The sequence below is a fragment of the Antrostomus carolinensis genome, unplaced genomic scaffold (genome assembly GCF_000700745.2).
Source record: "Antrostomus carolinensis isolate BGI_N321 unplaced genomic scaffold, ASM70074v2 scaffold6657, whole genome shotgun sequence".
Taxonomy (NCBI): Eukaryota; Metazoa; Chordata; class Aves; order Caprimulgiformes; family Caprimulgidae; genus Antrostomus; species Antrostomus carolinensis.
This window is the reverse complement of record NW_010326516.1, coordinates 5,379-32,472: the sequence shown is the minus strand read 5'-3', so window position 1 is coordinate 32,472 and position 27,094 is coordinate 5,379. Positions and strand designations below refer to the sequence as shown.

Genomic DNA, 27,094 nt, shown 5'->3' with positions numbered 1-27,094 from the left:
CAACTAGTTAAAAGAATCCAGCAACTTGAAATGTCATTAGATATTAAAAAAAAAACCAAACCAAACTTAACTGCAGGAAGATCTTCTGCAGGGGCAGAGCACAAGTCCTTGCCTTTTTAGAAGATCCCTTTAAGCTGCCAGCAAAGTAAAGGCAATTCTGACTGCTCATTTATTCAGAATTCATAAATAACGTGTACATTGACTAACCTCCTATTCACACCCACAGTTAATTTACATAAAATATTAAGCAGAATGCTTTTCTACTCCTTGTTTGATTCCAAGCACAAGATGTAAAAACCAGTTAAACTGCACAGTCCAGCCCTTATCTCTGCAAACCTCTATCTGATCAAGAAAATGCCTTTTGGCATCTTCTTCGCTTTTCCCTACTGTCAGTGCATCCCGGATATATTCAATATCCTCTTTGCTGGTTAACTGGGGCATTCCAGTCATGAGCATCATGGAGAACAGGATGATCAGCAGGTTTGTGTGATGTCGAAGAGCTAAATAAGCCTTCACACATACGTCCTAGAAGAGAAGAATTTTTTGTTAATTGATGAGGTGAACGGAGAGGCACGGCGTAGGAATTTCACAGGACTCTCATTAACCAAAGCTATTCCATCACTCGCGTGCGTCAGAGCGAGGAGACCCAACAGAGCCATTCATTCACCTGAGCAGAAACGTGAAGCAAAATTCTGCATCTGTTGCTCGATATTACTTTATTTACCACCACACCTTGGGGCAACAAGCACTGTTTTGGTGTACAAAGTAAAGGTTCTTTTGGATAATATTATATTAATTACTAAAGCATAAAACCTTAGCTTCAACGAAGATTTCAAATTAATTTCCCTGTCGGATAATCTCTTTCTGTGGCTGTTAAAAGAGACAGCAATAATTCATTGTCTTCCTTTCCAACTGGTACCTTCCCATTTAAAGACCACGGCTGGCAAGTGATACTGAATAAAGCCGTGCCTCCAGGGGACTGTTCTTCATTTTATATATACGCCTATTAGCTTGCCGAGGTGACAGCTTATTTAATAGAGAAGATTTTTCAGGCTTGGTGTTCTGAGAATTTTTTCCAGCTGACAGCTCTAGTTTTCAGGCACACTGCCTTGCTGTAGGACTTCTATGTTTATGTACTGTCACACTGGATTCTGTAGATTATTTTTTTTATATATAGTTTTTTCACTTCCATATATAAGTAATTCACACTTAACAACATAACCTTTAAAAGAATTAAATTTCTGCAGCCTGGAAAAACATGCAGTGCTTCTCAAAAGAATATTTAATGCTAAGTGACTAATACATAAACTGAAATGATTATTTCTTATATTAAATTTATTACACATTTACTTTTACAAATAACATCTTAAGGAAGACAATGCAATGAAGAAGTTAGAAAGTTAAATTAAGCCTGCAATGCAGTAACGTAAAAAGATGAAAAATATTTCCAGTAAGGTTGTTGCTATTAAAACCAAAGCTGAAGCAATGCTAATTTTTTACCCAATTAAATATTCAATTTAACCTTTCCACAAATGTATATGAAATTATTAAAGAATCCTTAAGAAATACAAATATTTTAATGTAAAATTCCACCAAATCTCATCAGCCCTCCAGACCACCATTTATTTTTGACAAGGTGTATGTGTTTTTTTTTCCTTAGAAGCAGTAAGAAGTGTACAGCTGATCTTAACATCTATCACTGTTCACATCAGCAACACCAGGTCAACCAACCAGACAGGTTAGGAAGATACTAAGGAAGGAAGATGATATGATGAAGCTCTTGTCTGTAGGGTTTCTTTTTTCCTGTTTCCTGCACCCTTAAGTCTTTCACTCTGTTTCCAGATAAATTCTGTCCTGAAATAAGATCATACTTACAAACTCTAATGTTAGTTTAGCTCTAGCAAAGCAGAAGATAAATTGCAATACACAAAGCACAATTTACAACAGAAAACAGCATCATCTTATCGCAAGCATTAGTTTCTCTCCATGACACCAGGGAGGGGAAAAAAAAAAAAAAAAAAAAAAGAAGAAATTCTACTTATGTATTATCAACTTCAAACAGGGAAATCTTGTCGCAAGAGTTAGTGTGTGTTTTGTTCCCTTGAAAGAGATGAAAACTCTTTGTAGTTATATCAAAGGAAATTTTACATTTCTGTATCTATGGATGATGCATCTCACTACTGCGGGTGTCTGAGACAGAGAAACAATTATGCAGTCAAGAACCTGGCATCACTGCATCTCAAAGGCAGTCCTTCCAGGAATTCAGGAGATTTAAAAAATCTGTATCTGCCTCTTACAGTTATTTATTCAGACAGGAACTGAATGGCATCTTGAATTAATCTTCCAAGAAAACTACTTTTTACACTTCTGAGAGAGGCAGAGAGAACCAAAAATAACACATACGTATGCGTCAAGGATATGTAGATGTTTACCATGGGATTCAGAAGAAAACTACCAACAAATCTAAAGCCATAGGCAAAATGAGAGGAGCTGAGGAGAAACCAAAATTATGTTGTCCTATAGACAATAATTATTTTGAGAGCTTGAAACTGTCCAAAGTATTAGGATCCTAAAGGTCAGGCATTTTTATAGTATAGCGTCCGAGTTCTGTTACATGGGCCATCCCTTCCCTGTTGAGTATACTACTAATAAGTATTTTTCAGTGATGAACTGTACACTTTCCTGCTTTCTGTCACCTTTATTTGGGAATCAAATATATAAGATTTTGTAAACAAATGCTAAAGAAGTATTTGATGAGTACTGAAAATACAGATTTCTGTATTATCAAGTCAGCAGAGTAATGAAAAAATAATGACTTAAATAAATATTCTGAATAAAAATGCACTCAAAATTTAATGCAAAAACTAGCAAAGATAATTTTAGGCAAACTAATAATAGGTAGGTGTACAAAGCTCAAAAGACTACAAAGATATTAGATGAGGCAAGTAAGAAGTGAAAAAGGTGCATGCACGTAGGAATAAAAGAGTTGCATGGTTTTCAGCCAAAGGCTGGAAAGGAAATGCCACCACATATTCGTAGATGGAACAGAAAAACACTTGTCTTCTCAGATTAAGTCATGCTTAAATACATTTTTGTGATTAGGACAAAAGATCAAATACTGCTTCCTCCTAAGCATTTCTATAATGTCATTAGTAACTTCTGGCCTCTAATTTTCATTAAATCATCATAAGGAACGCAAACAAAAAGGGAAGCAAAATTTAGATTAAGAGCTAATAACAATCAGCTTTATTGCTAGTTCCAGAGAAGTTGCCAGTCCAGTGACAGCTTTAGAAGTTCACTAATAACAAACTATACTCTGTTGCAGTTAATTTATTTGTTTAATTAACCTCCACTGTCACCTGCATAATGAGCTATGGCTAACACATCTGTATGGACTGTATCCTATAGGTGACAAAGAAATACAATTTTTTTTTTAAAGTAGATATTTTAAAATATTAAAAACACCAAAGTCTGTAAAAACCAAAGGATTCCTCTAAAGTACAATCTATTTTAATGTAGTTGAAGTACAAATTAATGAGAGATGCTCTTAAAAATTAATGAAGGATAAATGCTGAGACTTTCCATTAATACATGAATGAGTCAGCAGGCACGCTAAATGAATCCCTCAATATTAGAAAACACGATGAAATGAGCCAGATGAAAAGTGAGGCTAGAATTTTGTTTATTTTTGTACTCTGACCATGGAGTACAAAAGTCCATAGGTGTTTCAGCCCCACACTTGCACATGGCTTACAGCTGTGGCAACAGCGTCTTTCCTGTGTGCAGCCCAGCTCACAGGCTTCTCTGAGGGCATAGGCTCAGCGTTCCCTTCCCATAGCAAAACCCACTCTGCTCTTACATCTTTTGAGCTACAAGCCCCCTTCAACACACCTGCACCGTGAGAAAGCCAGTCCTTCTGCAAAACAAAGATTCAAAAGTCGCATCTGGTTCTTTAGTTATTTTCAGAAGTCTGGGCTCAAGGATGACAACAGCCTTGTTATTTGCTGTACAGTGTATATGTTCAAAGGGACACATTCACTATGCAACAATAAAAACCTTACTTAGGTACTCAGGGTAGAAACCCAGACTCCTTACCAGGACAGAGAGACTGGTTCACCCACAAGGAATCCAGAACATCTAAGTTAGGCTTTTGCTTTGACTCTCTCTGGATGAGACTTTTTGTTTTGATATTATAAGGAGCCTGCTTTCTAAATCAGGCACTTTCCCTAAAGATGAGCACAGGAATAACTCTCCAGACATCCATTTACTTCTGCTTAGCCATGCTCTCAGCCATTTCATTAAACATACTAAACAGAATTTTGCTTTTCCCCTCCTCGCCCAGGTCCTACACAAGCTTGAAAAAAATCACAATTTTTTCAGAGGGACTCAATTTCAAATGGAAGCTACAATGGAATAGATTTTTAACACCATTCTTTTTTTTTCAGAGCTTTAAGTCCATTCACTTCACAAAACCAGAATCTGACATTGCTTATGGGCCACTGCAGATTTCTATTCAGGTGCAGAAGTCCCAGCCCCAGAACAGGAGGGCAGAATCAGGAGGGAATAACACTGGCAAAGCCATCTGAGGAATGCCTCACACCCGCTCGTGCTAAGCAGAAAGCCCTGCTTAGTGCTATGAGTTTCCTCTAATTGCACAAATACTGAAACCCTCTACAAAGTACTTTCAAGCAGGAACAAGAAACAAAGAAGGGACTGCCTGTCTGGTCTGCTGCTAACTGAAGCCTTTCAATGTGGCTTTGTAGATGTTTGAATTCTGGTTCCCATAATCCTATGCATCATTTTTGCTATTAGTTGAGCCTAAAATATCCCAGAATTGTATTACGATTTAGTAAATTTTATTACCACAGTACTCAGGAGCCTATGTCTTTGAAAACTAAGGAACTAATGTTCATTTCAGAGGGTAAAAAACATTGTTTAATTTATTTGCAGCTAGATATTCACACTTTACCTGAAATTTATGGAAATGGAGACTTGTCTTCTTTCCGGAAGTCCCCATGACAAACAGAAAATCTGGAGTCAGCACAAAAGGAACTCTTTCCTTATTAATTCCAAGGAAGCTTTTATAATTCCCAAGAATATGGCCAAAATCAATATGGAAAAGGTTACCTTCATAAAGAGAAGAAGTTGTTGTCATAGTTAGGCTCAAATACAATAAACTGCCAAGAACACTTACTTGTATTCACAGTAATTGTAAAACTTATTTTTTGCAGTATATATAATCACTCTCTTGATCAGCAGAAAAGACTATTTTCTCTCTTTTTTTAAAATATAAAATTCTGTCCTCTTTGCAAAGTTACTTTTTATCTTTGGCAGTTGTTAAAAGCCTGGCAGAACTGCTGTATTTTCTAAACATACTCACAGCTTTTCAAAAATCATCCAAGGAAAGCTTGTGCCTCAGATCCATAACGATCAGCTCCCAGCACATCACTACATGGAAAAGGCTTATGGATTATGTTTCAAATACCCATGGGATCCTGTCACTATCCAGCTCCTTGGCTAATGTCATTCACTAGAACACGCTTCTTCCTCACACATGCTTCTTCCTTAACCATTTCTAAACCACGCTGTACTGCGCAGAATAAGTTTGCATTGTCATACTTCCAATAACGTTGAGATTGTAGTAGGGTATCAGTTCCCAGGAATGCAACAAAAAACTCCCTTTTTAAGGACTGCTACACCTACAGGACTGGAGTCTGTGCTGCTGCTCTTCAGATTACTTTATTATTTTCACTGGCAGACAAGATGTAAGGATCAAAGAGTATGGTTACTTAAAAACATAGATTTGTAATAGTGGTACATGTATAAAAAGAGACAAAACATCAAAGGATCTAAGATGACACTGAGCAGTGATCCATAGGTGGAACGTCCTCAGATGTTCCAGCATTTCAGCCAGTTTCCCAGTCCTCCCAACCTACCAAATCTTACACTCTCTGCAGACCTCTCAGACTGACATCCTTCTGGCTTCTGTTGCTCAAGACAGCTCCTGTTAAATACTCTACGGCAAACTTGCTCCTGACCACAACAGAATAACATTTCTTCCTCTGTTTCCCTTTCTGCTGACCTGTCCCTCATTTTCTGCCAATGGGCACTAACATTGGATTATATTATATATAATGTTGAAATTAAAGCAGTTCTTTGTCTTCTTTTCCTCAAGGACTTCTGGTGAACTTTTTTACTATTGTCTTCAATTAGCTCATTTCTGCCTTCAGGGTACTACTTCTCTCTAGTCTTCAACCAGTAAAACTTTAACTATAATATGATTAATATTAAATATACAGCCATCTAACTAAGCCCAAAAGTATTTTCAGTCTCTTAGAATTATGTAAAGACTAATTGTGAAGCAAGAGGATCATGAAACTGGAAGCGAATTTCTTAAGACTCCTCTGTAAGTACTGCTCATACTGGGGTCCTTTCTGGGGCTGCCATAGGTAAGTAACTTTGAGGATGAAACAATGTGCAGCTACAGAAATAATTCACAAAGTTTGTAATACAAAAAAATTGCAGTTCTTTCAGGAGGATTGCAATGATCACACAGACTTCAGTACCAAAACCAATACACTCCACGTACACTTATTTTCTAGGATTTTCTACAAAGGTATATAAAACAATTATATTCCTTGGAAGTGAAAATAATCCAGTAACATCTGAATTCTCACACAGAAACAGTTCCACTGAACACTGTCAGGAAAACATCCACACTTCAGAGAGGGGAACAGCTGTCTGCTTTTAAAAATTTTTTGGCTTTTAGATCTTAGATCTAGACAGTAGAAAAAAAATTCGTTTTACATTCCTCATTACTTGGTTTGTAACTCATCCTTGAAAAAGAATAGCTTTATTAATGATAAATATCTAGAGCCTATATGAAGGCCAAAAGGGGTGACAATACATTTCAATGTCACAGGAGGACCTTAACCTGTAAGCAAGGCTGAAAGAACTGGATCGTGTCTCTTCATTCATTGTTAAATGCATTACTTATTAAAATGAAAGATAAATCTAGTGAAGTATAGACAGTCCCCACTTCTTCTATGAAATTCTCAAAAAATAACTCACCTGTTTCTGTAATCATAATGTTGTCATTGTGCCTGTCTCCTATTCCAAGTACAAAGGTTGCCACACAGTATCCAGCACAAGAATAAACAAATCTTTCCACAGCTGCCTGAAACTAAAAATAAATCTTAGAGATGTTAAATGCTTCAACGCTAGAAACTAAATTCAGTCATTCTCAAAGTCATATGCCTTTCTGTTGACATGTATTTATCAACAGTTAGGCACACTGTCTTATAAAATACACCGGTGCACAGCCGAGCTTAAGCTCGCAGCCCTGCACTGCACTCGCTGCACTGCGAGAGCCAGCTCTATCCCTTGGCACAAATAACATAAGCGCATAGCTGTCTGCGCTTTCTGAGAAAAGAAGCTGACAGAAAACTCTAGTAGGTCAGTGCATCCACCTAAGCAAAGGAGTTGTGAGTCCCTAAACCTGTATTTAAATCTAAAACCACACTGCCTTTCAGTGTTCTTAGATGTCCTTCCAATTTGCTCTTCATGGATCACTTCCAAATACCACTGACAAAGGAGTCTATGTCCCTGCTCACTGCAGGGGGGTTGGACTAGGTGACCCTTTAAAGTCCCTTCCAACCCAAACCATTCTATGATTCTATAAAGCACCTTGTTTCTCAGGAGCTTGGCTATCAGCTGGATGCTAAAGCTCCTTCACAGACACCCGTGGCTGAGTAAAGGGAAAATGAATGGATTTTTCAAACTCATGTAAGTAACACAAACACAACCATACGGGCTCTGTGCTCCTAAATTAGCAGGGTGTATTTGAAAATCCTACTTAAAAATTCAAAGGACTCACCTTCTCTTCAATCGTGCATCTTTCCTTGAGCCACTGGTTTAGTATTTCATCCTTAAATGCACCAGTGTTGCCAACTGTACTCTGTTGAATTTTGGCAATTGTTGTAGCATCTTTCACAATTTCAATCATTCCTAGAGAAAACAAGGAATACATCAGAAGAAGTTATTAAATTTATATCAAAGTCTAATAAAAATATGCAAAATTCAATTTAAAATTGTGGTTTTTAAGTCAGCTGCAGAACTTCATAGATTGTGAGCAGAAATTTCTTTTACAAGCATGAGTGGTTCTTGTTCATTCCCAGCTGAAACCAGACAGATCTTGTAACTAGCCTGGCATCTTAACCTCCTCCATGAGAATGGAAAACCTTTTAAAATGGAAAGAATCACACGCTGAGTGGAGACCCTCTGTATACAGCTTTTCCCAAGGAGAGGAACTACCCCCTGTCCTGATCCTCTGCAGAAGCCCAGGTACGATTCACATTCCCAGCAACTTCTCTCCAAGTTCACGAATTTGAGGAGCTGAAGAGAAGCTGCAGCAGTGCAGCAGCCTGGGGACTCATGTGTCACCAGAGCTGTGGCAGAGGAACTGAGCTGGCCCACCAGTGTGCATATGCACAGAAGGGTTCAGAAACACCAGTACACAATGAAATATAGCACTGGGATTGCTGGTGGAAAGCTCTGGCTGCTGGGGCCCAGGGGGCTGTCCCTAAACTGAACAGATCCTCGCAAAGGCAAATCAGCACATCACAGCAATGTGGTGCAGAAACAAGGACTGGCACTGTTTATACTAACATGGCATGCAACGAAGGGGAAGCTAGAGAGAAAAGCAGAAGCAGAGGCTGCAACACAACTCTGCACGGTAGCCAAAACCAGCAAATGCAGTCTGCCCTCATACTGGGCATGCCTGTACGGGGGAAGGTCAGATTTTAGCTGAACTTATTTGATAACTGACAATATTACATTTCTTCCTCTGGTTCAAGTTCAACAGTGTCTTCTAGGTAGAAGCCTGGCTTCAGCTCCAGCTCAAAGACAAGCAACCAAACAAAAATATCCCTTTCTCCCCAAAACAATTCAAAGCAGTTTCTGATTTGGTTTCAGTTTGACTCTCTCTCTGGAACAGATGAATTTCTATCTATTCACAGTCCCTTCCTTTTGCTGTTACTGAATTACGTGCAATTTTTTCAGTAACAGAGTAACAATGCAGTAACATCTTCCTGCCCTTGCCTTTCACGCATGGCTGAATTCATGGCTGAATACTCCTTGGAGGTAGTTCTTCTGTCTTGACAGTGGCCCGGATTTGCTTGTAATAAAACTATTGTGGAAATATGACCTCCAAAACCCACTGCCAACACCACCAATTTAAAAAGCGCTGCATTTTGGTCTGTGCTTGTCAAGCTGTTGTTTTCCTCCTGGGAATAAGCTCCAGATCATGTTCCAGCTGTTGAAAAGGCTTCTCCTACCCCTGCCTGTGCTCACAAATCTCCCTCTACTGGCCAACAGCTCCTTGATTCCAAGGGAGGAGAGTTGTTGCAGGAGGCATCTTTGGCTTCCCCTTGCATTTAAAACTTCTCCCAGCAAAGTTATGTTAATTATTAGTGTGAAAAGTCCCCAGATTTTAAAGCAGCTGCTAATGATAACCCTTTACTGACCATTCTCCACTGCACTGCCAAGAGAGTGGTATAAAACCTACACAGAATGCTGGGCAGCCTATTCTACCCAAGTAAATACTTTAAAGGTATCGTGGTAAAAAGTTATCTGCTGGAATAGTAGAGCTCTACTGGCGAATCCTTCCAAATACAGACATGCCTCTCGGTATGTACGGGTAGTCCTAGAGAAGTCTTCGGTAACTGGGAGAGAGGATCTCAGCTGGGCTGTATTCATTTGGGAAGAAGCATGGCAGTACATGCACTATGCTATGTGTTTTGTGATCTGCAGTACTACAGCAAGTGACTCTTAATACCGAGTGCCAGCCTGAACTTCTTTGGCAGTAGCATAGTAAGCAGTGATAACTGCTTCAGGAACATATGGCCACGGCAAAGGGAGAGAGAATAGGGTATGAACTTTTACCAGTAATACATAGCAAAGAAAGTTCCTCCTACAGAGGTCTATTTGGCAGCAACAGCGGAGAGGACGGGTGTTTCCAAAACTGCAAACTGCACTGACTGCAGATGTCTTCAACAGACTGAGAAAGCTCTACACAGGAGGGGATGCAGCCCCAGGTGTAAGACACCTGGCTGTTTCCTTGTGCTCAGTGTAGAATGGGGTATTGTCCTTGTGTTAATACACAGAAACCATCCCAAGTTCCATGGAAATATTAAGAGGGAGGGAAGGAGAAGCTTGGAAGAAGACCACATACAAATATTGTGAAAGAGCATTTGCATGCCACTATGGTTTTGTTCCAAACAAGTGTTAAGCTCTACATCAAAGTGGCCCACACTGAGTATTATCGATTCAGGCTGCAGGTATTCTCAGCAAACTGAACAGGAGTCTTTATGCGATCAACCACGCCCCTACTGTGGTGCTGAAAGGGTGGTAAATTCTTACATCTCCCCCATGCGTACAGGAAAATAAACAATTATTTCCTTGAGATAAAAGAACGGGGAGTCAATTCATGAAAGAATAATGGAAGCCTGTAACTTGAATATAAGAATGCTAGGAGCACTGGCAGAATTCCTTCAGCTTCCTCCATTATTTGAATATATTACATTGTCTTAAGATGATTTTAAACAAAATTAAATTAAATCCTAAGCATCTCTCTAAAAAATTAGGTTTGTTATAAAATACCTAAGGGAGAAGAAAAAAAGCAACCCTCCTTATATTTACAGTTAGTTTGTATTTTGATATATAATGTCCCATTTCTTCTATTATTAGAATTATATCAATACAATTTCTTTAACTTTAAAATACTTATATTAGAAAAAAATAATTTTTTTTGTGTGATACAACCAAGTATTTTATCGGTGAGTTTCAGTTTTCTGCGTTGTTGAGATACCTCAAAGTCAAAAGAAAGGATAAAAATTTTATGGGGCAATGGATTTTGGAGAGGAAGTACATGACAGATATATATTAAAAAGAGTTCTTAATTTTACTGGGACTCAGTTCATTTTTCTTCAATCTATAAATCAAAATATATTGCTGAAAAATAAAATAACTAACAAGCTGGAGATCATGGGAGACACATAGCAATATTTATATTATCATTATTTTACCAATCCAAGCAGGTACTATCACACTGCCAGCTACACCAATGACAGGAATTAACAAACTTGCTAATTTTTACACACGTTCAAGCTTTAAGTAAATGGCAGTGCTGTACTGGCTAACGTGCCTCACTGACACACTGTTCATACCAGCCAAAGCATTTTTCTCAGCACAACAGCTTAATTTGGGCATGGACAATTTTTCTACACTGAGGAGGCTTTCCTCCAGCCAATCATTCAAGAACTACTCTGCGAAACTGACTCTACAGTCAATTCTGTATTATCAGGATTCTAGGAAACTGTGCAATGTAGATGTGCCAGGGTACATAATATATGCATATCCAACCACAAAGAGTCAGTTTGGAGCCATCAGGATGTATAAATTTTACATAAGCCTGGCATTTCTGGATGCAACCAGACTCCTCCAGAGCTGATCATGTTGCTCTACACACCATCACACTGTTCTCCAGAACAGCTTTGTAAGCAACTACTTGATTTCTCCCATTAAGAATTCTGGAAAATAGATCATCTGTGCTGCAGGAACTAATGCAGTGAGAAATACTGCCTGAGCATCCTGTTGAGTAATGATGTTGCTGCTATGTAGTATAGGGTATGAAGCTTTAGGCCAGGAGAAAAACATAAACATTTTGCTGTTTTAACTCTTTTTTTAAATTTTATTCTTGTCAACGCATTAAAACAAATCTTAAATAAGTCGCTCACTTTCGCTGCTTTTTTATACCACATATTGTTGTTAAAGAGAAACTTGCAGCAGGACCCAAGCAGCTGGACTTGCACAGGAATCACAGTCAGTGAAACTAGTGCTGCAGTTGAAGGATAGCCATCAGAAGGGTAGAAACCATTGCTAAGACGCAACTGAAGGCTGCTCACAAGAAGTGTAATAAACTGCTGTTTATCTCAGGATTACAGTGCATACTAGAATAGTTCCCCTCTACGCAACTTCTGTAACTATGGCATTTTGAATTTCTAACTACAGGAAGTGTGATCACATACCTATTTTGTTCCCTGTAGAAATACAACCATACGGTAACAAACAGAGGTCCAAGGATTCTGCTTCCCAAATGGACTCCATAATTCGAAGAATCTAGTAAAAACAAATGTATATACGAAGTTATTTAAAATTATTTGGACATTATTTACTTGTTCCCCACACAAATAACACTACCCAGACTCCTGAGATGGGGCTAAACTACTTGTCTATTTTACAGATTAAGACATAAATACAGAAAGTGTGCAGCCATTCAAGATTATCAGTTACAGTACCAGGGTTTATATTTCCTCATATGTCCTGTGCCCAGACAATCTCTACTGTTTATAAAGTATTAATAAATACACTGTATGATTTCTACATGAGCTGAGATTGAACACATCAGTAACTATGTCCATTTTCTCCCATAAATATCCCCAAAAGTGCTAACAAAGCACTTTGGCAGAACAATCATTGAAATATTACTAGAGCAATGCTACCTACCCATTTCTTTTTCATTTGTAACTTCACCCATTGCATTAAAAAATGATAAAAAATGCTTCATCAGAAAACAGGCCATCTTGCACTAAATTAGATTCCTTCTCTAGAACACAAAAATGTGAAGTATGTTTGGCACATGACAGGATAAAACAGGGTAACAGTATGTACTGGGTCTGGTTGGGATGAAGTTAATTTTCCTCAGAGCAGCTCATATGGTGCTGTGGTTTAGGCTGGTGGCCAAAGCAATGCTGGTAACACACTGATGTTCCAGCTATTGCTGAACAGTGTTTGCAGAGTGTCAAGGCCGCCTCTGTTTCTCACTCTGCCTCACTGTGAATAGATTAGGGGTGGACAAGAGGTTGGGAGGGGACACAACCAGGCAGATGACCCAAACTATCCAAAGAAATATTCCATGCTGAATGATGTCGTGCTCAGCAACAAAACAGAGAGGACGGGGGTTAGGTAGGTTAACCACCTATTGTGCAGGAACTGGCTGGGCATTGGTCTACCCATGGGATGTGGTGAGTGACTGCCTTTGCATCACTTGTTTTGTTTTCTTTCTCTCTTCTTCCACTTCTCCTTTGCTTATTGAACAATTTTTATCTTAACCTACAAGTTTTCTTTGCTTTTACTCTTCCTTTCCCTCTTTCCCCATCCCATTGGGGTTAACCCGAAACACAGTAACACAAAAAAAATGTAGTACAAGAAAGAAGATCCAGTTTTGATGCCAGCCTTGGCATACACAATTTAAAAGACAAAGAACAACCTCCTATTTCACATGGACAGTAAAGATAAGGTATACACACTTCTGAAAAGTAAAACAATTTAAAAATATTTTTTTAAATTTACATCATTAATGTTATACATTTTAGCTATCATACCTGTAAAATAAGCATGTCCTGACGGAGGTCATCTCCATGTTTGAAGATTATGCCAATGGTTTCATTTGATAGAGCTGTTGGATCTGCACATTTAAACTCAAGCCAGAGGGGTTTCTTCTTAGATGCCATTACTTTACATTTTTCTATCTGTGAAAGGCACATTTATTGCTAGCCATTATACTCCAATATCAACACAACTAGCCTTTTTACACACCAGCTACAGAGTAGTTTACCAACTTCCAACCAGTTGTATCACAAGAAACATACTGAAAACACATGTAAGGAAGGATACTCAATTGCCACATAAAGCCTCACTGAATCTGCACAACTTTTAACACTGCCCACGATAAAGGAAAAAGCATGCTTTGACTCCCTGAAACTGGATTTAACTTGGAAATATGCTTCAGACAGAAAAAAAACCCTTTTAAACCACAAATAAGAGATTCTGACAAAACTGGCAAATAATGGACCCTCGCAACAGCACTCTGACAGGTACTCTGCAAAACCAGAATGTAATCACTGTCCAATGCAATTTACCACATCATCCATCCTTGTGACTTATAGCAACTTCAGTTATTCCAGATTGCTTGATTCAATTCCCTCGGCAAATCGTTCAGATTCATAGGGAAAATGGCATTTGTGAAACTAATTAAACATAATCCTTTATAAAATAAATAATACATTCCCTATTTAGTTTTATTATATTTCTAATCTTGAGAAATTCAGCACTGAAACTACTGAAATGGCATTATTTCAAATGTTTTCTCAACTAATTACATCTAATACAACTGTAGCATGTAGTACTTTCTAGTCTGGAATTCCTGGTTCATTGTTGAACATTACTAAATACAATAAAGCCATCTAAAATAATAAAAGCAATTGCAAACTAGTGTTTAAGAGGTGATAGAACTGATGACATTAGAGAAGAGTATTTTGGAATATTCATGTTTCATAGACTGAGGTTCAAAGCTGGTAGTTTAAAACAAAACAGTTTTTACCATTCTTATTTTTAAAAAGGAAAGAAGTTGTTAAAACCTTGACCTTACTAGAAACACTCATTTTGCTTCTAATATTTGGTTCAGACTAGTCAAATGTCAGGGTTTGAAGATTATGGACAGGTAGCACTTGCTAGAATTGAAATTAAATGAAAGCTTACCCATACAGTTTGTTGTATCAAATATTTTTGTTCATATAGTTTGGGAAAAAAATAAAAGGCTCTAACCCATCTATTTTTGGACATAGCTACATTCCCTTGTAAATCTATTGCTTCCTTCATCTAGGAAGGTCCTGGTAGGGCTGCATACTTCCTAAGTGAAGGAAAATTAGAAGATCCAGAAAGATATTTTATTTTGAAATCCACTTTTTGTCATGCAGTTGGTGATTTCTGTACACCAAAGACTAAACAGAAAGAAATACAATCAAGAAAACAATATTTAAGAAAGCACAAGTTCTTTATTTCTGAGTAAACTGTTTTAACTGACGTCTGTACTGACAGTACCTCAGTCATGCCCAAGTGGGAGGTGTTTAAATCTCTCAGCTTGAAGACAGACTAGCTTATAGCCTGTCTATCAAGGCACAGGTTTATTTAACAGAAGCATGCCAGATCTAGACAACTAATACCAGCTATCCAAATGAGGACCCTACTATTTGGCAATTCCTTAGGCTGGATGGTTTGTCTGTCCTTAGCTAAAAGAAAAATCAAGGGATTGTTTTCTTGTAGGCTCCTTGCTGCACATCAAGTGAATCTAAGGATCTTCACTGTGCTTCTTTATCCAAACCTCACATTGCACAGTAGATGCGTGAGCCAATTCCCTCTCACTACACATCTGCTGATTTATTAATCTCGTTTAAATCTCTGAGTCGACGTAAACCACTGCAATCTCTCCACAAAACTGGAGGCAGCAACACAGAAACACTCAGGTGCTTCTTACTGTATTTCTAACAAAATCTTAATGTATTTTCTAATAAAAGCAACATAGAGATATTGAAAAAACAGAAATAGCTACGGTAGGTATTTTTGTTAGTAAGATGAAGGTCTGGACCTAAACCTTAATAACAGATATGAAACATAGTAAGATAGAGAAAGTAACTGGAAGAACAGAAACTGAATACCCCAAAGTCCCTTAAGCCAGATAGAAGTTTTATACAGGTATTTAATGTAAAAAATGTCAGTTATGTAGTTAAATCCTGGATTAAACTAATGGAAAAATCATAATTGCCATTTAATGATTAGGATTTTATGGGTTGTCGCACTCTTTTAGTGCATGGTGGCATGTCATTACATTTAGAAAAATGCTAATAGCTTTGGAAACAAAAACCTACTGAGTCTATGAAATTTCATCATATTCACAATGAAATAAGACCTTTAGACATATTAGAAAAAAATTTTACCAAATGACACATACTTGCAAATAGGAGATTTTTTTTCCAAAAAGGATTTGTAGAAACTCAGAATATACTTACCACCAGGGATCCTGCTCTTAGCCCAGGATCATATGGAACTCTAAAACTTTCTGGAAGTTTGCTGCCCTGTAGTTTTTCAAGCTTTTGTCTCAGCTGTGCAATAACTGCAATTAAAAGTAAGAAAACCCAACAAAATTAAAAGTTGGAAGGCAAAAAAGTTATAAGTAATCAAACTTGTTAAGCACCATGATTTAGCTACAAACCTCCTTCATTTAGCTACTTTTTAAATTGCTTTCCTCAAGGATCTCCTGATTTGAGGAATGGAGAAAGACATTTTAACTTGCACTATTAACAGTCAGGGCTATTTCAGATACCTAAAGTCTTCAAGCACCTCACAAGTCATGTGCCCTTTACACGGTGTGAGAAGCACTGCACAGTGCTTGGTGTTCTTCGAAAGACTCAGATTACATTAAAATATCACCTTTCATTTAAAAAAACAAAACAAAACAAAGCATAACACACCAAAAACTATTTTGCTCTAATAACTGTCAAGGAAATGTTGAATTATCTACCCCAAAGGTTGAGAAGGAGGAGGCATTTAAAAGCACCTCACATTTTCCAGTATCATTTTGACCTACCTCATTGCTCTCACGGACAGACTCATGGCTTTTGAATTCTTGGAAGTCAATTACACTGTAATCATAAGGACTCCAACTACACAGATACTGAATTTCCTATCCTCATAAAACTGGTTTCATAGTGGAGCCTTGTTAATCTCACATTCCAGTAAGAAGAAACTTTGCTGTAAATTTATATGATCAAGAATTTTAATGTTCATATATAAACTGAATCTTTTCATTCATAAAACCTCAAGCTTCTGAATCTTCAGCTTAGAACAGCAGGCATTATGTGACATATGATGCACTTTGTTAATCTCAGCTAGCAAGTGTCAGCAGCATAAGCAATACACTGGGTATTACCCCTGGTTAAGTCAAAGACCTGAACACTGTTCTAAAAAAACTGCAGCTACACAGCAGAGGCTGCACATACATGTTCAAGTCATTTTGGAGATAAAAATTAAAGAGCAAAAAAATTTGTAATGCAAAAGCTAGACATGAACCTGGATACTTAATATACAAAATCATAACATCATACAATTATAGAATTATTTTGTTTGGAAGGGACCTTTAAAGGTCATCTAGTCCAAACCCTCTGCAATCAGCAGGGACATCTTCAACTAGATCAGGTTGCTCAGAGCCCCGTCCAGCCTGACCTTGAATGTTTCCAGGGATGGGGCTTCTACCACCGCTCTGGGAAACCTGTTCCAGAGTTTCACTGCTCTCATTGTAAAAAACTTCTTCCTTCTATCTAGTCGAAACATACCTCATTCTAGTTTAAAACTGTTGCCTCTTGTCCTATCGCTACAGGTCCTGCCAAAGAGTCTGTCCCCACCTTTCTTAGGCCACAATAAGGTCTATGTGGAGCCTTCTCATCTCCAGGCTGAACAACCCCAACTCTCTCAGCCTTTCTTCACAGGAGGGATGTTCCATCCCTCTGATCATTTTTGTGGCCTCCTCTGGACCTGCTCCAACGGGTCCCTATCTTTCCTGTGCTGAGGACTCCAGAGCTGAACACAGCACTCCAGGTGGGGTCTCACCAGGGTGGAGTAGAGGGGCAGAATCACCTCCCTCAACCTCCTGGCCACATTGCTTTTGATGCAGCCCAGGATATGGTTGGCCTTTCGGGTCGTGAGCGTGCATGGGCGGTTCATGTCCATAAAACAAAGACACTTCAAAAGCTGCTATCAAATTAAGAAAGTCAAGCCAAAAGAACTACCTGAGTACTCACAGAACACAAATGTTTACCCTAAAGGTTTTCAGAAAAGAACTACATAGCAGTGCCAGACGACCAATGTGGTATCTCCTTTGTTAAAAAATAAATAAATCTGACAGCAAGACACAGGAGCTTATAAGTGGACTTTATAATTAGACATCTTTAAAACAAACAAACAAAACAGAACAAAAAAAACCCCTAGGTTGTAGTAACATGGGTCATGAAACAGCTTTCTAAAATGTAAATACTGATTTTCTAGACTACTGTAGCTTGATTTCAGTAAATTTCCTCATTGTAATGCAATGTAATATGAAAATTTTATGCCAACCAATTGAAGCCAGAAAAGATCAGGAATTAGCAGATTTAAAATGCGACTGAAGGCATTTGCTAAAACAATTTCAAGTTGATCTGGCTTAAGAGCAAAGTGCTCTTCATTTTAAGAGAAGAAACAGCTGCATAGACACATTATTGGGAGACAAATCATCTAATAAAGTGGCGATGAAAACAGATAATCCTATGCAAGCTGTAATATTATGATCTTAAGAATTTATTTACTTAGTATTACTCACTATGTTCAAATATAAGCAAAGAGACTAAATGAAAAGTGAAAGAAACAGTTTGACAGCATGATTGCTATTAGACTAGTATGGACCTAACAGGAAGGAATTTATTCTTTAAAAAAATCCACAAATACTGGAGGAAGAAAAATATATACAAGAATTAGATGAGGTTGCATGACAGAATGAAATCAAACCATTTGAAACATCCAGGCATTAGCAACTATGAACACTAGAAATAATGGGGCAAAAAAAAAAACCAAACCAAACCTAAGAAGAAATTATAGGCTATACATTTTTTAAAGTCTAAGAAGTACAGAGTGCCTGTAGGAAAAATCATATCCCGAATAATCTGAGAATAAATTAAATTAGATATAGCATTAGTAGGACACTCCACAGCTTCAGGAAGCCTTGTTCAGTGAAAATGTCAATTATATAAGTAATCTTTTAATGTTCTGCTGTACATTACATACAAAGATTCTTTAACTTCAAAACCTGGTGGGTGTTAATGTGATTGCTTTCTCTTGAAACTTCTTTGCCTACATACCCTTCAAAGATAATGTATTATGGAAACCACGGCTGTTACAGACAGGTACATCTGCAAGGCTGTAAAGTTTATTTCCAAAACAGGGGATTCTGATAAAATATATTTAGGTTATAGAGCATTTTAAGATAAATTTTAGAAAGTTGTTCAGAAACAATATTTTATATGGGGGTTCAGTAAGTCCCCTAACTCACACTATGTGGTAACTGATATTACATTACATATTGAAGAATAAATGCAGATTTCCTTCACGTTTCTTTTGAAACACCACCACAACCACTTCTACATAACCAGAATGGAAAGACTCGGAACCAAGGACTTCCTGGCCTGGAACATACCAGGCTGAACACGCAGGAAGAGCTGGTCTCTCTACAGCTTTTAGAATTTGGATACTGGCGTATGTCTTCTCACAATTACTCCCAATACCAACCAAGCAACTAACAGGAATGATGACAAACAGGCTTTTAAGGAAGTCAGAGGAGAGGGGAAAAAAAAAAAAAAAAAAGTAGGCAAAATCCAGAGGTAAACAGGCATTGCATAACCCCACTGTGGTTTCCAAAGCAGTGCTTACAGGAACTAGAAATAACAATACCACATCTGTGCCTCACAGAACTCCTATTCAGGACATCACAAAGCCCCAGAGATGTGCTCTGTATATTCACTGCTGATCCACCAGCTACTTTCATGGCCTAGGAGAGGCTGTACTGGACTCCTCTCCAGTTTTCTTGCCAAGAGTCTTTTAGTGACTGCTTAGGGTAAGGCTGTGTTTCCTGGCACATGTCACTTTTTCTCTTTATTTCCAGTTAATATTTGTGTCCTGGGTTGTTTTCTTTCTTCAGTGCTGGCATTCAGCTAAGGGTTATGTACAAGAACTTAGCTGTTTCCCAGTTGCGTGGTGTGATGTTCAAGAAGATAAGCCAAAGCACAGTAATGTATTGTGTGTCTATGACATTGGTATCCTTCCCCTTTTGGGATGGAACAAGCAAATAAATGTATTATTGGTTCAATCACTATCAACTTACGCTGCATTTTTAAAGAAGTAATAATGATGCCCTTTCACAGTAATTTATCCATGAATTTTCAAAATAAACACAACAATTTGCTACCTAGATTTTCACACCCAAAGAGAAAAAACAGTATTATTACAAAGAAATGCCCGTTAGCAAATACCTTGAGAAGTGACATCATACTTTTCTGCAGAAACTGATTTTATCTCCATCGTAACTTTATGCAGCAACTCAATTACTTGAACCTGCTTTATGAAATCATGTAGCATTGCTTTTCCACAGCCCCTGAGATAGGCTTCTAGGATGACCGCAAACCTCTGTTGGTAATGCATAGACTGGGCAATCTCGCTTCTTAAGAACCAAAACAAGAAGTGGCCAATTCTTTTGTTCTAGAGATGAAAAAAAAAAACCACCAAAACTAAAATCAGCATGCATTTCTTGACAAAGGGTTTTAATAATGCCAGTAATTTTAGCATAAGTTGGCTGTATTTTGAAATACTTACTCTTAAACCCCGTTTTAGCAGAAATCTGGCTAATGCACTGTCATGATATGGCTCAAATTTCACAGCCTGAGGAATACAAACATAGAAGACATGTTATTAGCATATTTAAGATCCTGCTGCACTTTACTGATGACATCTAGAGAGCGTGTTACTGCAAGAAGAGAAAATGTGTAACAAAACAGGTCGATTGAGGAAACAAAGTTGAAAAAAAACAAAGCAAAGCTTCTCTGTGTTTGATTCAAGAAGCACTTTTTACGCGGAACAGGTTATTTTCAGGTCTGTTATTAATGCGACAAGTAAAGCAATACAGGCAGTAGCTAACCAGTGAGACCGATCGGAGCTCATGAAGGCACGTGAACAAACCAACATCATTCTCGGGCTGTAGCAAAACCCCACAAGATCAGAAAACAGTCTGCAGTCCAACTGACACAGACAAGGCTTGAAATTATTACTGACAAATGAAATTATGTATTTGCAATTATTCTTTAATTAAAATTTTCAATAATAAAGCACTGGTTTTTGACAACATCCACCACTTCAGGACTGAGGCACCAGTTCACTGTCTGTCTCCCCAGCAAGGATGGGATACAGGAGTAGCTTTTCAGAGTACCTTACCTCAGGCATTCTGGCCTTTATCCCCTAAATGAACCACAAAATAGAATAAAGGCTCTGATGCATATCCTGTATTAATGGAGCACAATTAAGAGGAAGACTTCACCAGAGCTTTTTGCTTTTTTCTTTTAATAACCCTGTGAGCACAGATGTAGTTTCCTCTTCCAACAGCCACTCCCCTCCACCCAAGCCAACAGATATTTCCCAGCTACTGCCAAAAAAGGGTGGAAACAAAAAGTAAACGACTTTTTTGAAGTGTCAGGATTGGAAATTTTTTGCTGTTATTCTCCCTGCCCATCCCAAAAGCAAGTGAATTGGTCTACCAGAAAACTATCACACTTCCAGGTACTGGGCTGTGACAGGGAACTTGCCTACTTCAAGTGGTTATTCCAGCAGCTTCTTTCCTGTTGCTTGAGGGACTCAAGTTTATAGGAGGTTTGTATGAAGATCAATGGCGGGGAGAGGGGGGTGGAAAGAGAGGCATGTATATCCCATGGCAAGAAAAAAGAAATAAGCAGCACACAGTCTCTAGAATAGAGTCACAAAATGTGTCATGGACTGAGGGGGCTTGGTGAATGGCTTCAGGTTCTGGAAATAAGAGAGCCAGGAAACTATCACAGACATATAGGGAGCTTGAGGGAAAACAAAGCGATGTGCCGAGAGCCGGGAGCACATAGTACCCTCGGCTTTCAGAAGCAACAAAGTATGCCAACCTCTAGCGATAGTTATTCAACAGAATATAATGGCTCTTTCAAGATCACTGTGGTCTGCAGCTTGCAAAGAAGCCACCAAGCCATGAGCAGAGGTCTACTAAATTCATCAAACAAATCACAGGGTTTTATAAACTCTCAGAAGTACTGCAGCACACAGTTGTATTTTTTTATTATTAAAATATCAACACTATTTCTGAAATGTAAATAGTCCTGTGGGTTCATTCAACAGAAAAAAAAATAGAGCTTTTTCAGTCAAGCTTCTAGAATGAACCAACTTATAAAAATGCTACAAAGACCTGTTCTCTCCAGCTGCTGGCTAAGACAGACAAGAAAGCCAAGCACCAGACTTGCCCTTCTACAGCACCATAATTCTGCAAGAGCTGTCCTGACCCTCTCTGCAATACTGTTTTATTTCCACAAGCAACACCATTTTATTTAGGAAACATAATGAGAACTCACAAATGTAAACTGATTTTAAAATATATGGATCCTTTTACCTTGTGTATGAGATTATGAGGTTTTTTTAATAAAAATTAATTTTCACTGCAATAAGACACCCAAAAGCAGTAAGTATTACACAAATTCAAATGGATTTGCTTACAGTTCCAAGAAAGCCTATTAAAAACCTCATTCTAGTATACAGTTTGCTGAATGTTCTCAGTGCATATCCCTGAAAAAAACAATTTAAGAATGAAATACAGCCAAACAACCAGCCATTGCTTCTAAACAAAACCTCCTTATATTAAGGTTGCAAATACATTTTAACATAAAAGAATATTAGAAAAATGTTTATAAACATCCTTCTTATGCTTATGTTTTAGAAATAATTATTTTAAAAAGTTAATCCCATTTTTCTTTTTTCTTCAAAAAGTCAAATATCAACATTTGAATAGCAACAATAAAAGCCAGCCATTAAAAAAGGTCTGCTGGCACTTCATCAGGTCCCTGCACGTACCTTTGCCTTGTCAATTCAGCAGGAGAAAAGCTTTACTCACTGCCATATACAAGCAGCACAGCCGCTGGCATTTGTTTTACAGTGGATTTTGTTGTATTTTAGCTATCTTATCCATGTTTTATCAACTGCACAGAGAACAACAGACCTATATATGAAGTTCATTAGGTTTGGCATGGCTGCTTCTATTTGGGATAAACCTGGAGGGAAATAAAAATGTTTGTTTGATTTTTGACTTTTCTGGGGGGTAAATTGGAATATCCTGTGCAGACTGAAGTAAGCCATAAAGCTTTCATGAAGGCATGCATGTGAAAAGTGATGACCATTTGCAGGACAGGCATCTTGGATGTGTTCATCAGGGCAGAGGAATGGCTGACATTCACCCTAAGGAAAATGCAGATTTTCAAATACCCTGTGGTACCAATACTTTGCTGCAGGATGCTGACGGCCTATGCTCTGTTGTTAACCAAGGAAGGAAAGACAAGGAAGCAGCAAAGAGGTAAAAGTCAGAATCTAGTATTTTTTTCCTTTTTGGGGATGGCAAATTTTTAATTTCTTACTACATCTGTTACTAAAATTGACACAGTGAAGTTAAACTACTATGATTTTATGCAACAGTAATTTAATTCACTGTTAGAGAAATTTATTCTTTTTAAAACACTCCAGATTTGTACTTCCTGGAGACAAATAATTTCAAAAACAAGTGGAAAAACCCCAGTATTTCCCCCATTCTCTCAGGCAATTTGATATCAACCAATCACCATCCCAAACCTCTAGTTTGGATACAAAAGTGAATAAAATTGCTGAGCCACATGTAGACAGCAAGAGCTCACAAGACAAGCATATATATAGCAGCAGCTACGTGGGAGGCCCAATGAAGTAACCGCAGCGACTCCTCTGGCTAATGCAGAAGTGCATAAATTCTGCCTGGGGAGCCTCATCTTCAGACAAGCAAAGACAAAGCTAAAAAGGCCTTGTTCAAAGCACTACCGATGCGCAGCAAAATCTGAAATACTAACTTCATTTTCCTGGGAACCTGGGCTTTCTCTGAACCTACAGAAATTAAAAGCCCCATCCCACAGCTTCCCTGGCTGCAACAGTTCCTTTTTTAAAAAAAAATTTAAAAATGATTTTGAATGCCAATCTTGTCCTCTGATTCTTTGAATAAAGTATTTCCTGCTCAGCAGGGCGACAGCCTTTCCACACGAACCAGAGCCCTGTTGGGTGTGGGAAGCCTGCGGAGCCGCCTTGCTTCAGGGGACACATTTACCAGGAAGAACCGCAGGGTTACACCTTTCATCAGCCATCAGCCGTGACTCTGCCGCTGACAAGCTGCCCAGCTCCAGCACCGCAATGCGAAAATGTAAACAAACCAATTTTCTTGTATCACTGATATAAACCTTCCCCACATTTCAGCTGGCAGATCCACACACAAAGCGCTTCAAATCGATACAGCGGTGATTCACTGCCATTAAAAACACAATTTTTCACCCAACTTCCCAGAATGAATTAATCTTATGGAGTTCTAGCCACCCTTTATTCACTTTTTAAAAATTTTTGGAAGCTTCTAGATAAATTTAGTCCCCTCAACAGTACAAGACTGAAGACATTGCAACATGCTATGTAGCTACACTGTTATTCTTGACCTAAAACCCAACCCCAGATTTTCCTTCAGGCCTTGCCCGTGTTAACATCTGTCTTTACTTTCTTTCTGTCTACACTCTTTCCAATCTATTGGTAAAGCCGATGAACAATTCTTCAGTGCTGTGTGATTCAGATCTGATACGAACACAGTTAGAGACAGCACAGCTAGGATTTGCTCCCATCATAGCTGTGCTAGTCTGGACAATTTCCAGAAAAATCGACCACTGTAAATGCAAGATGCAAATTCACAAGGCAAAGGTAACATAAAAATAACAACATAGGCAAAAGGCAAAACGTAGAAAGTACGTTTTGGGTTAATTCCGTTACTACCACTGCTTTGACTGAAGACATCAAAACCAGAGATTACTAACCAGACCTACTAAGATAGGAATGATGATGGAGAAATGCAAATATTCCCGGAAGGTAGAGTTCAAGAATGCAAATACACCTTACCTGCACAAGCTGTAAAAGATAATGAAGAACATCATCATCTTCTAAACTTTCCAGTTTTTGAACTGCCATTGCTCTGACATTTTCATCTGAAAAGTTACAGTCCAAAAGTTGCATCGTGAGTCCAACATCTAAAGTGCTTTGATCCCAAACCTCCTTTTTAGCTAGCAACTGGTATGTTTTGGCCACTATTTCTTGTTGTCCCCATTTCACAGAGCTAAGCAGCTTAGGATACGCCTTGGGGTGCTTTATGCTTTCATATCTAAAGTGCCACAACAGTTCTTTATCCTCAGGAGAAAGCGGGTTAAGTGGGTCAGTTGCTATGATCTCTTCAAGTTGCTTGCGAAGCTGGTTGGGCATTTCAGCTCGTGTCCTATCCCCTTGGGGGTCTGATGTCATCCTGTGCTTGGGCAAGGCAACTGGGTGACAATATCTGTCCAGCACAATAGAGATAGCCATTGAGTTTTCTTTATCCGGGTTTGTTGCTGAGGTGAGCTTGTCTGCATTGATACTTCCTTGTTCTTCCCCTTTGCCTGGAATTTTCCACATGTGGAGCACATACTCCCCACTTCGTAGCAAGAAACGGTGATCTATCAACAAAAGATTTACATAATAGAGAAGCTGAGTTTTGCATTTTGAATCAGAGTTGGGGGATTCATGTGACTGAAGGTTCGTCTTTGTGGACAGTCCCTGTGCTTTGCCACAGAATATCTGAAGATTCAGGAGTGCTCCTTTAGGCAAATCCTTGATTTTGATATCAAACTCCAACCAAATATTCCACAGAACCTCCTCAGTAAAAGGCTTTGATGAAGTCCTCCTCTGTGAAAGGAGCTGCTGCCCATGTTGAATGTTAGCCTCCACAAACACAGTAAGATCAGTATTCCTCGGTAAAACTGGGATATCAATGCCAATTATTTTCACCCTAAATTTCCTATTACAGTCCCACAAAGAGATAGTGAAGACTCTCTCATGATCTTTTCCATCTATTGTCAATTGCTCATGATATCCTGTAACTCCTGTACAGTCATCCACCAAGGGCCACTCTTCCTTCTGAACCTCATCCTCATTCGGGTCAGGAGGATTGTCTAAGACAAGGTGGATTTCCTCCCCATTCTTAAGGCACTGTCTTATCCAGTGAAAATCTTTGATTGGTGTCTCTCCAGTAATGTACTCATCTCTGCCACAAACCCTGAGAACAAAATCCAGTTCACTATGATCTTCAGGAATATCCATCAAAGACTTTTTCTTTGCCATTTTTGTGAAAAAGCTGTGGAGAATTGTATCTGGAGTGTCATCTATTGACACTTTAATTTTTTGGCTAGTTGTTCCTCTATGTATGATTATGAAAATGTTATTATTAGTGATCTTTTTAAATAAATATTCTGGGAGTGGCTTAGATGTAGTCCATGGGTGCATTGCATACAATTTAGGATCTCTACAGGCTACCTCTATCATTCGTGGAGTGACTAATCTGCGACGCGTAAATTCTAGTTCATCATCGTGCACATTGCTTACATCAGTGACATCGTAACCAATTAAATCGTTAAGTTGCTGCTGAAATTCCTGAACCTCTTCTGATGGTTTTTGTTTCTGGACAACATAGATCTTGCCTACCTTTTTCTGTAACACTTTCCAGTACAGTATGCAGTCCAATGTCTGTAAGACTTGATGTTTATCATAAATTTCATACCATTGCCCTTTCTTCTGATACTGCAGAATAAACTGATCTGGAGTGAACGTGTGGTAGAAGTCTGTGGTTTGACTCATCTCTATTGCACGCATCCAAATCTGTGCTTTCATTTGCTCAACTGTACAGTTGCCAGCTATTTCGAGTAACATCATTTCTGGTACTTTAGTATGTTTATTGCTTGTAGGTAAAATGAACTCAATGGATATCAGTTCCATGGACGACAAATTACTTGATGCACAATGAGGTTTCATTCTTCTTCTCCTTCGTTTGTTTTCCTCTCTCATAACAACGGGCTGTTCACAATCCCCCAACTCCATGCCAGAAGAAATCTAGCAAAACATACAAATACTTGATTACTTTCTCATTTATATTTTTCTTTACTCTTATTTTTTAACACTTCTTAATTAAAGTCACAGGCCAGTCAGAATTCTGCTATGTATACGCTTTTTATACTTCCCCTTCCCCTTAACTGCTGGTTATAAATACTTGACTTACATAAACCCCTTCAGAGGTACCAAATATATAAAAAAACAAACAACCTTCCAGTGATTAATTAAAATAGAACTTTTAAACAGCCCTCCCAGATTTCACTGAGGATAAGCAGCCTGACTACATGTTTACTCCGTACTGATTTGTTCTTGCTTCTATTTGATCAAGCACTGATTCTTCTGCTGCCTCATCTGTTTTGATGCTGCTGATATTACCATAAGTGGATTTTCATAGAAATCAAAAGACATGCTGCTG

General features: G+C 38.3%; 1 protein-coding gene across 1 annotated transcript; it reads right to left on the bottom strand.

Annotated features, from left to right (window-relative positions):
- Window positions 1-243: 243 nt before the first annotated feature.
- PIK3CG (phosphatidylinositol-4,5-bisphosphate 3-kinase catalytic subunit gamma) lies at window positions 244-26,715 on the bottom strand. The gene is made up of 10 exons (XM_010171587.2): window positions 24,664-26,715; window positions 20,290-20,355; window positions 19,950-20,175; window positions 15,906-16,009; window positions 13,443-13,589; window positions 12,087-12,177; window positions 7,877-8,007; window positions 7,072-7,183; window positions 4,970-5,127; window positions 244-525 (listed from the first exon to the last, which is right to left on the bottom strand). Exons 1-10 carry the CDS (start codon window positions 26,665-26,667, stop codon window positions 244-246), a joined length of 3,321 nt encoding a protein of 1,106 aa, XP_010169889.1. The 5' UTR covers window positions 26,668-26,715.
- Window positions 26,716-27,094: the final 379 nt, after the last annotated feature.